The 13697-nt window shown below is 51.1% G+C and overlaps 1 protein-coding gene across 1 annotated transcript; it reads left to right on the forward strand.

Annotated features, from left to right (window-relative positions):
- Positions 1-5988: 5988 nt before the first annotated feature.
- CCR7 (C-C motif chemokine receptor 7) lies at positions 5989-13326 on the forward strand. The gene is made up of 3 exons (XM_030966261.1): positions 5989-5998; positions 10941-10990; positions 12262-13326. Exons 1-3 carry the CDS (start codon positions 5989-5991, stop codon positions 13324-13326), a joined length of 1125 nt encoding a protein of 374 aa, XP_030822121.1.
- Positions 13327-13697: the final 371 nt, after the last annotated feature.

Below are 13697 nucleotides of genomic sequence, written 5' to 3' on the forward strand. Positions count from 1 at the left end.
AGAGCAGGTCCAGAGCCCCTGCTGGGGGAGCCCACTGGTTCATCCACACCTGTGTGGTGATAATCTGAGGGTGAGGAGGGTCCTGAGAAAGAGAGGTGTGGGTGGGCAGCACACAGGGAGCAGGGTCAGACCCTTGCTCTGCTCAGGCCTTTGCTGAGGTCCCTTCTCTATGCCAGGATGTGCTTTTCCATTTCCTACCAGCTCCAAGTGCAGCCCCCCGTCCCAAGGAGCCAGTGATGGTTTATTTCTCCTTGTCTTGCCCCAGGTTTTGCCCTGAACCTCCAGCCAGGCAGGCTTTGCTGTTCAGTTGGGGTTTTTTTAAAGCCATTTTTGATTTTTTTCCTCAATTTATCAAAAGCTACTCAGCCACCAATCCAAACCCCCACACCATCAAAACAGTGCTGTGGTGTCGTTGCTCCTGTTGACCTCCCTTCATCCCCTTAACTGAAAAGTGTTTTCGCAGCAGTCCCAAGTGCTGGAATACTGGCGAAAAACACCCCTCGTGGCCAACTGGAGATGGAATTGGGGCAGGTTAAGTGCTGGCAGAGGTGTGTGAGCTGCAGCAGGCACTGCCACCAGGAGTCCCCATCAACCTGCCCGAAGGACACACAGCCCTAGCCTTGGCTGTGAAGGTGAGCAGTGCTTTTCTCGTGCAGGATCCTCAGTGCCAGCCAGCAGCAGCAGCAGCAGTTTTGGCAGCTCATGCTCAGGGCTTGACAGAAATTACTGACTTCTGGAGTCCCAGGTGAAGCTTTACATGATGATTTACAACAAAATAAGAGGGTTTAACTCCCCTCGCCCTGAGAGCTGCTGGTTGTACCAGCTCAGAGTGAGATGCAGTTGTACCAATTCACAGTGTGAGGCATTTGTAGCAATTTGCCAGATCAGTGTGAGACGCTCACAGGTCACTCACCTGCAGCTTTGAGGCTCCTGGATATGAACTGCAGGTGCTGCACTGCAGAAGTGGGGGTTGATCATGCCAGGTACTCAGAGAGGCTGGAATTCCATGTGTTCTCCCTGCCAGGCACCCAGCAAGTTCCAGATTCATCCTGGACTGTTACAGCCCAGACTGTTTGTGCCTCCAAGGAGTTGCAGCACCGGCTCAAGACTTTGAACCCAGGGTTTGGGTCCCTGGGTTTGAATTCCCCTGTGAATACAGAGTGTTACTGACAGTGACTGGCAAACCTCTCCCAGCAGGACCTGGTGACCAAGTGGGATCAAGCACTCGAATCTGAAAGCCCAGATCCTGCTTCAGGTCTGTCTTGCTGTTTGTGCTCTCAGTTCCCTTCTTTCACTTTGACGTTTTTTTCCACAATCTTCGAGGGGTTTTTTGAAGTGGTTTCGCGCGTTTCACGCTGGTGTCTTATTTTGTTGTAAGTCATCACGTAAAGCTTCACTTGTCACTCCAGAACTCAGTAATTTCTGTCAACAACCACTTTGAATTTGCTTTTATCACCCAATTCTGTTAAAGAGTCAAGAAAAAGCCATTTTAGTTCTGGCACCAGTTTCAGGGTGGGGAAAGCCAAACCAGAAAGAATGACAGTAACAACAACAGAAACCAAGTGAAAAAATCACATTATCATGGGTTTATTACAACCTTTTTAACCCCAGGGATAAGAAATGGCAGATCTGTAACAGAGAAGGCTGGATGAGCTCTTGGAGCAAACACTGATGGAATTATTTCCAGTTTCTAGATCCAGTTTTCATCCAAAGGCAGCAGCAGATTGGTGTTAAACCTTCCACCTTTTGAACATGGGAACACAGCTCATAGGAGTGACATTTGCTGGATGGTCAGGGACACTTCAAGTCTCAATTATTTTTAAGGGTCATAATGCTTTATCTCTTTTATCAATATCCCTTTATCTCCCTAAACCATATCTTGTTATGTCTCTAAATGATTCATGGCTCACTACTGTTTGATATCCTGTGGGAATTGCCCAGCACTTTGCACAAACCATCTCTAGACACAGCTGGTGCTCATATGCCCCCCTGACATAGCTTCTGTAACATTCCAGGAGCTTTTCTTCCCATTTTCAATCTCCACTCCTTTCCCACCCATCATTTTGAGATGACCACTGCCTCCTTCATGTTCAGGCCAGAAAGGATCTGTTTGTTCATCACAGTCCCTCTGCATACAGCTTGGGCACTCTGGGCAGACAGCAGGGAGCAGATGCCATGGGAAACTGCCCAGCCCTGCCCTGAGGGACACAGGATCCAGCAGTGCACATGGTCAGTGGCTGGTCACCCCTCCCTGGGGCTGGAAAGCGGACTGTCACTGTCCCTGCCAGCCTGACCCCTCCCCACTGCTATCTCCAGATGTGTTTCCCCCCTCACATCTCAATTTCTGGGCTCCAGGATGAGGGAGCTGCTCTCATGGAATATAATCACAGAGTCATTTAGGCTGGAAAAGAGCTCCAAGGCCACCAAGTCCAGCCTGTGAGCCATCCCCACCTTCCCAACCAGACCAGAGCACTGAATGCCACATCCAGTCATTCCCTGAACACTTCCAGGGATGGGAACTCCAGCACCTCCCTGGGCAGCTCCTTCCAAGCCTGACCGCCCTGCCCACAAAGAAATTCTCATTGAGGTCCAACCGTTTGGTGCAGGGCAGATGCCAATTTGGCAAATCTTTTATTTTTCCTCAAAAAAAGGAACTGGAGAGCCAGGCCATCACCTAGGACATGATGTGGGCACAAAGCAGGTGAATTCCTCGTGACATTGGGTGTGCCATTCTCTGCTGTGGCTGACACCATGGGCAGCTGTGCATCCCAATCTGAGCCTGGTGCTGCACAGATTGCTTCCTCCCTCTGGGAGATAAGGATCTGTTAATAACCTGGTGGTGAGATCACAATCATGAGACATTTCTACACCTGCTCAAAGAACCCTGCTGGGTGAAGAATCCCAGCTTGGTGCCACTCTTAAGGTCAGGAATTTACTCATGATTTCACTTCTGCTATTTTATATTTGCCTGAGGAACAACAACGTCAGCACCCCCCTGGAACGACCCCGCTGACTTCCACCACAAACCCCCCTGGATGTCCCCAGAACGTCAGAGGAGGGGCAAGGCCAGAGCTGGGAGATCCCAGGCACCTCGGGTTGGCATTGCCAGGCAGAGGGAGCAGCAGGACAGACGTCAGGGTCCCTCCCTGATGTCAGGGCAAGGATGTGACTGGGAAGTACAGCTGGGAAAGGGCCACCCTGAACTCACCAACACTTCTGTCTGGGCACCCCTGGCTTCCTCCAGCCACGGGGACAAACCTTCCCATGGCTCATGTCAGCCAAAGGGTGGAACAGGGGGACAGAGCTGGTGCTTCCATCTCAAATCAGCTGAAGCAAAACTGGTGGAAAATATGAAAAAGTTTTGAATCCAGGATGTAAGAACATCCTGTGTGTGCTTCTCTCAGGCTGAATTCCATCTCCTTAGGCAAAGCCCTGAGTTCTGATTTCCAAGGTCCCCCAACCTGCATGTGGTGCCTGGGAACACTCTCCTGGAGCTCTGGGGTGTTTCCCACCTCAGGATGTCTGTGAGACTGTGTTGAATTCCTGGATATCCCACAGGAATTCCAGTTTTACACATAGGCAAGGGATGGGAAACTCAGAGCTAACTTCCTTGTGATGTTCCATTGCTGAGTGAGCTGCAGTTTAATGTCAGGACAATTCAGGATTACACAGTTCAATTCAGTTCAACTCAATATTTCAGTTCAAGTGGAACCAATGAGAACTGAACCAAAATCTCTCTGAGCAATTGTGGAATTTATCAGGAGCTGCATTTTCTTTGAGAAGTTTATGGATGAAAGCTGCTACCCAGCTCCTGCTGCAGCCTGGGCAGCAGGTTTAAGTCACTGACATCACTCTCCTGAGTGCTGGAGGGGAGCAGAGGCACCCAGAGACTGGAATACCTGGTAATTTGATTCCTTTTATACAGTTAATTAACTTTGGAATAACAAATAGGTTCTAATAGCACAGTGCAATGGTTTTCATGGGCACAGCTCAGGCCTGGCACTGTCTGACTTTGGTCTGTCTGCTCACACAGGGTCACAGTTTTGTGAAAAGCAGCTCATGGGGCACCCAAGTTCAGGCAATGTGTCAAAGAGATGGAATCACTCAGGCAATAGGCTGCAAATATATCAAATCAAATTAAGCAAAGATTTAATAAATGTTCTGAGAACTCCTTGGGTATAAAATGTGACTGTACAAGAAGTTCGGTGTCATACACAGACAAATTGTTTATTTTAAATATTCCCATTTAAATATTCCTATATTAAATATTCTCATTCTTTTAAAGAAAAAACAGTTTGCTTGAATGGGCTCTAACACCACAGAATCTGGCATGTACCAAAACTTTGAAGCTGAATCTTGGGACCATGTGCAGAAACCAAGCTGCAAACCACCTGCCTCTCTCACCTTTGGCTTCAGGCAGCGTGGAGATGGGGATGGATCCACCAGAACTCTGCCTGCTGCCTCTCCCTGGAGCAGGGTGAGCACAGAGCACCCCGAGGGGCCCATGCACATCCCAGGCAGAGCTGTGACCTCGTGTGAAGCCTCTGTTACACCCCTGGATTCCGGGTATTCTGCTGGTACCCAAGGGAAGCCTTTCATCTCAGGTCCTCTTTGGAGGAAGTGGTTATGAGATAAAGCTCTCGAGGCAGGGTACCTGCCTGCATACCTGGTGAGCGAAGGCACACAGAGCAATAAATAGCTGCAGAGATGGGAGCAGCACCTGCTGCCTGAGATAAGTGCCGGGTGAGGTGCGGAGGAGTCGGTGCCGCGCTCCCAGAGAGCGCCGAGGAGAGGGAGGGTCACCGTGTGTGAGCAGAGGAAAACTGTCACAGCCCTCCTGCCCCCTAAAACCCCAAAATCCTCACCCTGAGTACCCCAGCAGACTGTTCCCTCAGCACCCCAGAATGGGCTCAAAGCCACACCAGCACTGGGAAAGGTTTGGAGTTGGGCTGGGACTATATAGAGGGAGGGTCTGAAACTGGATCTGAGTCTTCAAAAAGGACCTAAGACAACCCACATAACCCTCAAAACTACTCTCAGCTTCAGCTATATTTAATTTAGGCTGGGATTCCATCCTGTGGTGCCCTGTTTTTACACCTGGCTGCAGTAACAGCACTGACATAGCATAAGACAGAGAGGACAAGATGCCAAAGGCATCATTTCTAGAGGAGCCTGGCTCAGGAAAAAAGAGTTTGTGAGGAGCTGGAGACATTTCTGTCTGAGAAACAACCCCTCTATCTGCAGGGTCTGTGCCAGGACCAGAGCCCTGACACCCACCAAACAAAAGCCACTGGTTTGCTCTGGGGGAAGGCATGACACTGACAAAGTGCAGAGTCTTTTGGGGAAGACAAAAATACCCAAAAAAGGGGGGAAGTCACTGAGCTGCTGGCAGTGTAGGGAGGGAGAAGGACAATGAGCTATTGGTCATGGGCAGTCCTGTGCACTGAGATTTTCATCCTGAACAGCCTTCCCAAAACAGGTCTGGTAGGTGGGATGGGATGGGATGGGATGGGATGGGATGGGATGGGATGGGATGGGATGGGATGGGATGGGATGGGATCCCCTATTTCCTCCAGCACTGAGGGCTCCACAGATGAAGCAGGATTTGCTGGAGTGGGGAGGTAAGGAAGAGCCTCGTTCCCCTGTTTCCTTCACCACAGACCATTCCTCATGTGTCAGTCTAAAAGCGGAGCCCGCTTCACTTCCCCAAGTGTCAGTGACAGCTCTGGGTGCGCAGAGCACGCCGAGGCAGCACCTGAGCACCTCCAGAGCTCAGCACAGCTCTGAACACACGAGGAGGAGGAGGAGGAGGAGGAGGAGGAGGAGGAGGAGGGTCCAGGGTCAGGGTGCCTGTGAGCTCCTCACAGGGTGCAGGAAGTATAAAAGCAGAGTTCCCCGAGGAGGGTCCCTGGCAGGAGCTGGGGAGGCAGTGCTGGAGTGGGTGATGCTCTCGTTACCTCTGTGACTGGATCCTGCTGGAACCACACCATGGATGGGGGTGAGTACCTGGGCTGCAGCCTTGGGCTGTGCCTTCAGCTTTATTAATGATGCCCAGTCCCTGTCCTGTGACGCAGGACTAGAGCGCTTCTATTAGAGTATTTAAACAGTATAAAAGACTTTCACCTTCCTCATTTTTACTATTAAAAAAAAAAAAAGGACAGTTCTATTTTAGAAGCTCAAAAGCCTCAAATGACTTCAGAAACAAACACAAAAAAGGGATTGGGAGGCAATTTTAAGGGGCCTTATTGTTCCGAAGCAAACGGAATCTTGCATAATTCACACCTTTTCTTCTGTGTTCTTAATTTAAAAAAATAAAGAGAGATAGAGAGAGAATGCTCTCCCTGACAACATTTTAATCCAGTGAATCAATCAAGGAATTGGGAGGAAGAAGAGCTGAGTCTGTTCATTAGGTCCATCCAGTCTTTTGCAAGTTATTTCTATTTTAAAATATCTGCATGAGCGCTGGAGGCAGCAGGATGCATTGGAGATGCAGGAGGTCCTGGAGATGGTCAGGGGGATGGATGTAAGAAGTTCTGGGGAAGAAAGGAAGCTCTGGGGATGCTCCAGGGATGCAGTATGCTCCAGAGATGGGGATGCAGAGAAAAGAGGGAGCAGGTCCCACAGGACCCTCCAGGCAGGAGCAGGGAATGAGTGAGGGAGTTTTCTTTCTCCTCAGATCCTCTGGCAATCAATGGCTTAGGAAATTCCTGGATTTTGGAATGCTTGCATCCAAACAAACACCAGACAGGACCTGTTCACCACACATCATTCTTCTTGTTTAAACTTTTGGCCTCTGCATCATCCTGTGGGTGCTTTGTGGGCTGCTTGTTCCAAGGGGTTCAATGTCTGGGGGCAGCTCCTGGGAAAGGTTAATCAGGACAGGGAAAAGCAAGAGTCAGTGAGAACCTGACCAGATTATGATAATGTCCCTGTTTTGGGTTTTTTGTTCTACTATTGTATTTCAGAGGAATATTTCATTTTCCTGGAAGATGCACCACCGTGGTGCTTTCTTTAAAACACACCTGGCTCACTTCTGCAGGAAATTTTTGACTTGCTTCTTTCTGCTTATCTTGTCTTTTGATTCACAGTTTCCTGAAAGGAGTGGAGGTTCATAATTATTAACTTTCTTCTGTGATAAATCAGTGAGCACATGAAATAAGAGCATGACTGGGTTTCACTGGCTCCTCTCACTCCTGAGATGACAGTGTCTTTCCTCTGCCCGTTGTGAGGAGGGGAAGGGGGAGAACAGGCTGCTAACTGCCAAGAGTCACTAGATCACTTAAGTATGATCAACTTTTCTCAGAAATATCTGGTTCTTGCCCCAAAAGCCTCCTGTACTGCTGGAGAAAGGGCACCAGAAGCTGGTACATGTATAACACACAGAGAGCAGGTTCATCACTGCCTACACGTGTGCTGAGGCCAGAACTTGTGCTTTGCAATTCCAGGTGGCCAAAAAACCTTCTTTCACCGCGAGGGTTTGGCCAGACCAGGCTTGCTCAGCTTTGCTAATGCTCCCTAGAGCATTCCCAGCTCCTGCTTTTCTCTCACGCATCTGATCCCTAAAGCATTCCCAGCTCCTGCTTTGCCCTCGTGCATCCCTCGGCTGTAGCAGCAGCCAGAGCCTCAGGAGCTGCCCTGCTCATTTGTGTGATCTGATTAATCACCCTCAGGGCTGTGTCTCTCTCCTCTTCCAGGCAGATGTCCTGACACCGAATATTTCTACTATCAGAGGCCTTTTTGGGTGCACCTGATGGGATTCAGCTCCTGCAGCTGCTCTTACCTTGCTCACATTTAGGAGCTGGTGCTGAGGGAGATCCAGATAAGCTGGGAGGGATCTGCCTGCCCAAATTCACCAACCCTTTGCCACAGCACAGCCTGAGCTGTGCCCCAGGTGCCCACCCCAGGCACCTGAACTGGGGATTAAAACCACCTGCTTCTTTCTCTTGGCTATTGAGGGAGCCAGAACAGCTCAGCAGCTGTCAAAGGATGAATTCCCCACCACCTTGGGCTTAGTCTGTGGAGGACAATTGTAAAATTCAGGGGCTCCCATCCCCTGTCATGAACAGATCCCTTCTTTCCTTCATTTCCATGGAGCAATTCCCCTTTCCAACTGTTTCCAGGGCCTTCAGGACAAGGATGGTTTCAAAGCAGCACCTCCTTCCTTCACTCCCATGGAGTAATTCCCCTTTCCATCCATTTCCAGGTCCTTCAGGACAAGAATGGCCTCAAAGCAGCTGACACACAGGGGGCTGCCACGGGGCTGTAGGGCCAGGCTGACTCATTGGCTGTGGTGGGGTTTTGGTGTATTTTTATAAATGAAGTTTCTAGTTCAACTGGCTGCAGGGACTTTTGAGATGTTTGGGGGGTTTTTTTCCTCAATATTTTGAGGAACAAAACTTTAAGAAAATACCCACAGCAGCCAACTGCCAGGAGGCGTAAAAAGGAAAGAAAAAGTAAAGAAATGTACCTAAAATGCCTTATAAGCTGCAGAGCAAGACTCCTGTCATGATAATTGCTTCTGCCCACTGCCCCAGACCACAGGACAAGTTGGGGAGATGCAATTCCTGTCCAGTCTGACTGAAACCAGTGACACAAACGTGCTCAAACTGGCACAGAGGGAGCAGGAGGCAGCGGGGCCTCTGTGGCTCTGCTTTTGCAAATGTGTAATCTGAGGTGGGGGCACAGAAGAGGGGCAGAAAGAGCACAGGGCTTTCTTCGTATTGAAAAGTCATTTGACATTTAAGACAGTTGAAACAGCAACTGAAAAAGGGGGAGAAAAAAGAAACTTATGATGATCTTCAAAGGAATGATATCAGCTGAACTGTTTCAGGAGTTGGTTGAGTCACGTTCTCAGTCCTGTTTTTCTAGGCCTTCACAGGGTGATAAGAAAACAGAGCAGAGCAAAGGAGCCCTCACCAGGGCTGGGGCTGGCTCAGGTGAAGTCAGGGCTGGACCTGGAGCTTGCAAACCAAGCCACAGAGAGCTGGTGGAGTCTGGTTTATGTGGATGCTTTTCCTCCATGGAATGAGGGTGGTTCTTCTCTGCCTCTTATCCAGCAGGGGTAATTTCCTGGTGGGGCTGAGCTACCAGCACAGGAACTCATCACCCATCCACAGGCAGCCAGGAGCACCAGCTCCAGGAGTCCCAGGGAAACCAGGCTCTTCAGAAGGTGCAAGAGAAGGCTGAAGGCTGCTGTGGTGTTTGCAGAGTCAGGGACTCTGTATTCCAGGCAGGAAGGGCAGTTACAGCTTGCTTAAACCCACCTAGTGGGTCTCAGTCCTTGGGGCTTTTCGTGTATTTCCTGTATCTTATGCAAAAGCCAGGGCAGCAGTTAGAAGGGTGACAACCACAGCAGACACCAAACCTCGTCCTGCAGTCTGGGACTGATCAGAGGGAAAGGCACTGGCTGGACAGAGCAGCCAGAGCCTCCCTTCACCCTCAGTCCCTGCCTTGCACTCCCCCACTCCTGAGTCCCCTCAGGTTCCTCCTGAGGTCCCATGGGAGCCCCTCAGATACCCCCAGGAGGGTTTGGAGAAGGTGAGGGGAGGATGAACACAACCGAGCACACAGCTGCATGAGCATCAAAGATGAAAATAAGGGGGGAAGGTGAGGCAGAGCTTCCAGGAGGCCTCAGGGGAGGTGCTCACACAGGCCTGGGGATGAGCACCACGAGTTTTCCCACGTGGCTGAGGATCTCTCTGAGCCACACATCACCCTCAGGTATTAAAAACATCCCCACTCACAGGTAACTCTGTCTGATAATAGTGAAGCTGTTGCACGTGACTGAACACAAGGACTTGGTGCAGGAACCTGGCACAAAACTGAAACCAAGCAGAGCTGGGTCCATCAGACACTGAGCACAGGAATCAGCCACATTCATGAACAACCAGGCCGTGAGGAGCAAGGCAGAGTTCTAGGAGGAACAAGCCAAAGGTATCTCCTCGCTGAGCACCCCCAGAGCAGAAAACCCACAGGGAGTGAGGGGCTGCAGGGACCACCCAGTGCCTGGAGGGACATCCTGGGCCAAGGCACCCCTCAGGGAGGGACACATCTCCTCCTCACACCAGAGTGGAGCTCAGGGCTGTCTCACTGCCACCTTCCAGCTGAGCAACTTTCAGTGGCAGCTGCTTGAGGTGGATGCTGGTAGGAGCTGTAAAACCAGTGAGGAGAAAGCTTTCCCTGGCCCCTGCCCTGCTAACCACAGCAGGAAGAGCTGCTCGGCTGAGATTGCTCTCACCACCACCATACCTGGCTCTAAATTCAGTTTTTCCTCCCAGCTGTCAGCATCCTATATTTTCACATCCCAAGGCAGCAGAAGCCAACTCTTGACATTTAGAGACAAGCAATAAATTTCAGCCAGTTCCAGTTCTATCTGTCCCACGGGGAGCTGAGCTCTCCTCTCCACAGCCCAGGCACCACATGGGCACAGCTGGGCCGGATTTATGGCCCTCACAGCTGGGTATTTTCACATGGATTAAGCTGCACCCTCACTGCTCAGACACCAGGGAACAGGCTGCTGGCTGCCTGCAGGGAAAAATAATGGATAAAATCAAAATGGGTGCACTGTGCCCAAGTTTAGAGTCCTCAGCTCTCAGCTTTCATTGCATGGGGTCCTGGGCAGCCTGGTCTGGGTGAAGACATCCCTGCTCACTGCAGGGGGTTGGACTGAATGACCTTTAGAGACCCCTTCCAACCCAAAGTGCTCCATGGATCCATGAAGCCAGAGGGGCCAGACTCCTGAGACTCCACCATGCTCTGACAGTAATGCTCATGACCCTGGGTTATCTTGTTGGCATCTTCCCCAGGTTCTGGTTTCCTCAGTGGTGAGGGTTCTGCAGGGTTCACAGTGCCATGGACAGCATTACCCACTGCTTTTTCAAAGTAAGAACCATGTGGAAAGCCCCAGTCAGCCACTAACACAGCATCTCCTTCTTCCCTAGGCAAGCAGCTAAAGGTCACCCTTGTTTTCAGCCTGCTGCTCGTTTTTCAGGTAAGATGTTTTCAACAACAGTGTTGAAATCCAGATGGTTTGTGTTGTGGGTAAAGGGAGATCTCAAAAACTCAGAGCAGCCACCCACAGTCCCAGAAATGTGTGGGGACACAGCTGCTCACCCCAGGATCCAGCTGTGGGAGGTGGGAGGTGAGAGCAGAGCCCAGCTACAGAAAAACAAATGAGCAGAGAAAAGTGATGGAACACACAGTGATTTTCAGATGGCCTGGGCTGTGTGAGTCCACTCTTAGCCCCAAAATGAGCATTACCAGGACAGACAGGAATGCACCACACTGATTGCAGGAAGCAGCCAGTTCCTGCTCCCTGCAAATTCCTGGTCAAGGTGCTGGGCTCTGACCAAACCCAGAGCTGGAGAGGGATGGACCCAAGGAGGAAGAGCTCAGCATCCTCCCCTGCCTGGTGCTCAGAGTGCCCTGGCCCATCAAGGAGAACCCCAAGCACAGATCTGTGCCACGACCTGCTCCCAAACCCAGGGGCTGGTCCTGGTGCCTGCAGTCCCTCGGCTGCAGTGGCCACCTCCCAGGCCATGGGGCAGAGCAGAGCAGCCCCTGCTTTTCCCTTTCACTGCTGGCAGCCTGGCAGGATGTGGTGAAAGCCAAACCTGCTGAGATGGAGAGCACCGAGATGCTCTCCGATAAAGGGTGGGGGTATCCAGAGGAAACCTTTCATGTCTGTGAGATGGGGAGAAGGTTCTGGAGACTAATAAGTCACAAAAGCAGGGCACAAATACCGCAGGCTCTGTCTGCCCCACAGGTTGGCAGTGTAGGAAGATGAAACAAGAACAATCAGAACTGAAATCGGGGGCCTGAATGAGATGCTGGCCCGACACGGAAGCAGCTTCCTGCTGCTCTCACTGCATTTCCTCATGCTCTCACAGGCACCTCCGTTGATTTTTAATTTAGCTCAAGGATGTTTTATTTCTCACATTTCATCTGACAGCCGGCTGTGCACACCCAGCTGGAACACTCTGGAAAGCTGCCACACATCTGAGAGCTTGCAGAGGTTTCTTTGGCCGAGCACGAAACATTTCTGGTGGAATTCCCACTTGGAGCCCCCCAAAAAGCCCCAAACCTCACATATTTATAGGAAACACTTTCAGCCACGAGGTTGTGTCAGCTCTGTTTGTGATGCTGGCATGAGACAGCACTTGGGAACTCCCTGGGACTTCTCTCCAGGCTCCTTTCCTTGCACAGCCACACAGGCAGCACAGCCCTTGTCCCAACACACTCTTCTTCTTTTTCCTGCTCTAGTTCTGTGCCGGGGACAATGTCACTGATTACTACGACTCCAACAGCACCATCGACTACAGCATGTTCGAGTCCCTGTGTGAGAAGGAGGAGGTCCGAAACTTCCGTGCTGCCTTCCTCCCGGCCATGTACAGCCTCATCTGCTTCATGGGGCTGCTGGGGAACGGGCTGGTCATGCTCACCTACATCTACTTCAAGAGGCTGAAGACCATGACAGACATCTACTTGCTGAACCTGGCTGCAGCAGACATCCTCTTCCTGCTGACCCTTCCCTTCTGGGCCACGAGTGCAGCCATGCACTGGTTCTTTGGGAGCATTGCCTGCAAAGCTGTCTACTGCATCTGCAAAATGAGTTTCTTCAGTGGGATGCTGCTCCTCCTGTCCATCAGCATCGACAGGTACTTTGCCATTGTCCAGGCAGCCTCAGCCCATCGCCTGCGGCCCCGGATGATCTTCATCAGCAAGGTGACCTGCATCATCATCTGGCTCCTGGCCTTCATCCTCTCCATCCCTGAGCTGGTTCACAGTGGTGTGAACAACTCAGAGAGCAATCCCCGTTGTTCCATCATTGCTGATGACTTGCAGACCTTCAACACTGGCATCAAAGTGTCCCAAATGGTGTTTGGCTTCTTAATTCCCCTCCTGGTCATGTCTTTCTGCTACCTCATCATCATCAAAACGTTGCTCCAGGCCCGCAACTTTGAGAAGAACAAAGCCATCAAGGTCATCATCGCCGTGGTCATCGTCTTTGTTGTCTTCCAGCTGCCCTACAACGGTGTCATGCTGGCCAAGACCATCTCAGCCTTCAACCAGACCAGCTCGTGTGAGGAGAGCAAGAAGCTGGATGTGGCAGATGATGTGACCTACACCCTGGCCTGCTTCCGATGCTGCCTCAACCCGTTCCTCTACGCCTTCATCGGCGTCAAATTCCGCACCGACCTCTTCAAGCTGCTGAAGGAGCTGGGCTGCCTGAGCCAGGAGCGCCTCTGGCAGCTCACCTCGTGCCGCGACAACAAGAGGAGCTCCTTCGCCATGGAGACAGAGACAACCACCACCTTCTCCCCGTGAGCCCAGCTCCAGGCACGCCTTGGTGGAGCTGAAATGGTTTTGGACATTTTCTGGACTCCTGGCAGAGCAAGACGTGCCGCACTGCAGAGAAGTGGAGGGGGAAATCCAGGAGCTTCCTCCTGTTTCAAGCAGCAAGGGCTGCTGGCCAATGTCCCATGGGTGGAGAGAATTTACAACAGAGCTGTCACTAACAGCAAAGCAAGGGAGAGGTGGTGAGTCTGCAATTCCTCCTGTCATTTCACCTTCAGCTTAGTCTTTCCCTGTCAAAATGAGAAACGCTCAAAATAGAACATTTACCCTAAAAGTGACAAGTACCAAGAGAAAACAGACGTTGGTGCAGCAGAACTGCCTGGGAGCATCACCCTTGCTCT

Source organism: Camarhynchus parvulus, chromosome 27 (assembly GCF_901933205.1).
Source record: "Camarhynchus parvulus chromosome 27, STF_HiC, whole genome shotgun sequence".
NCBI classification, from domain to species: Eukaryota; Metazoa; Chordata; class Aves; order Passeriformes; family Thraupidae; genus Camarhynchus; species Camarhynchus parvulus.

What these genes read in the sequence shown, in the direction of transcription:
- CCR7 (XM_030966261.1), top strand. An exon ending in GCCTGCTGCTCGTTTTTCAG is followed by an intron (nt 10,991 to 12,261) that starts GTAAGATGTTTT and finishes TTCCTGCTCTAG; the next exon opens with TTCTGTGCCGGGGACAATGT.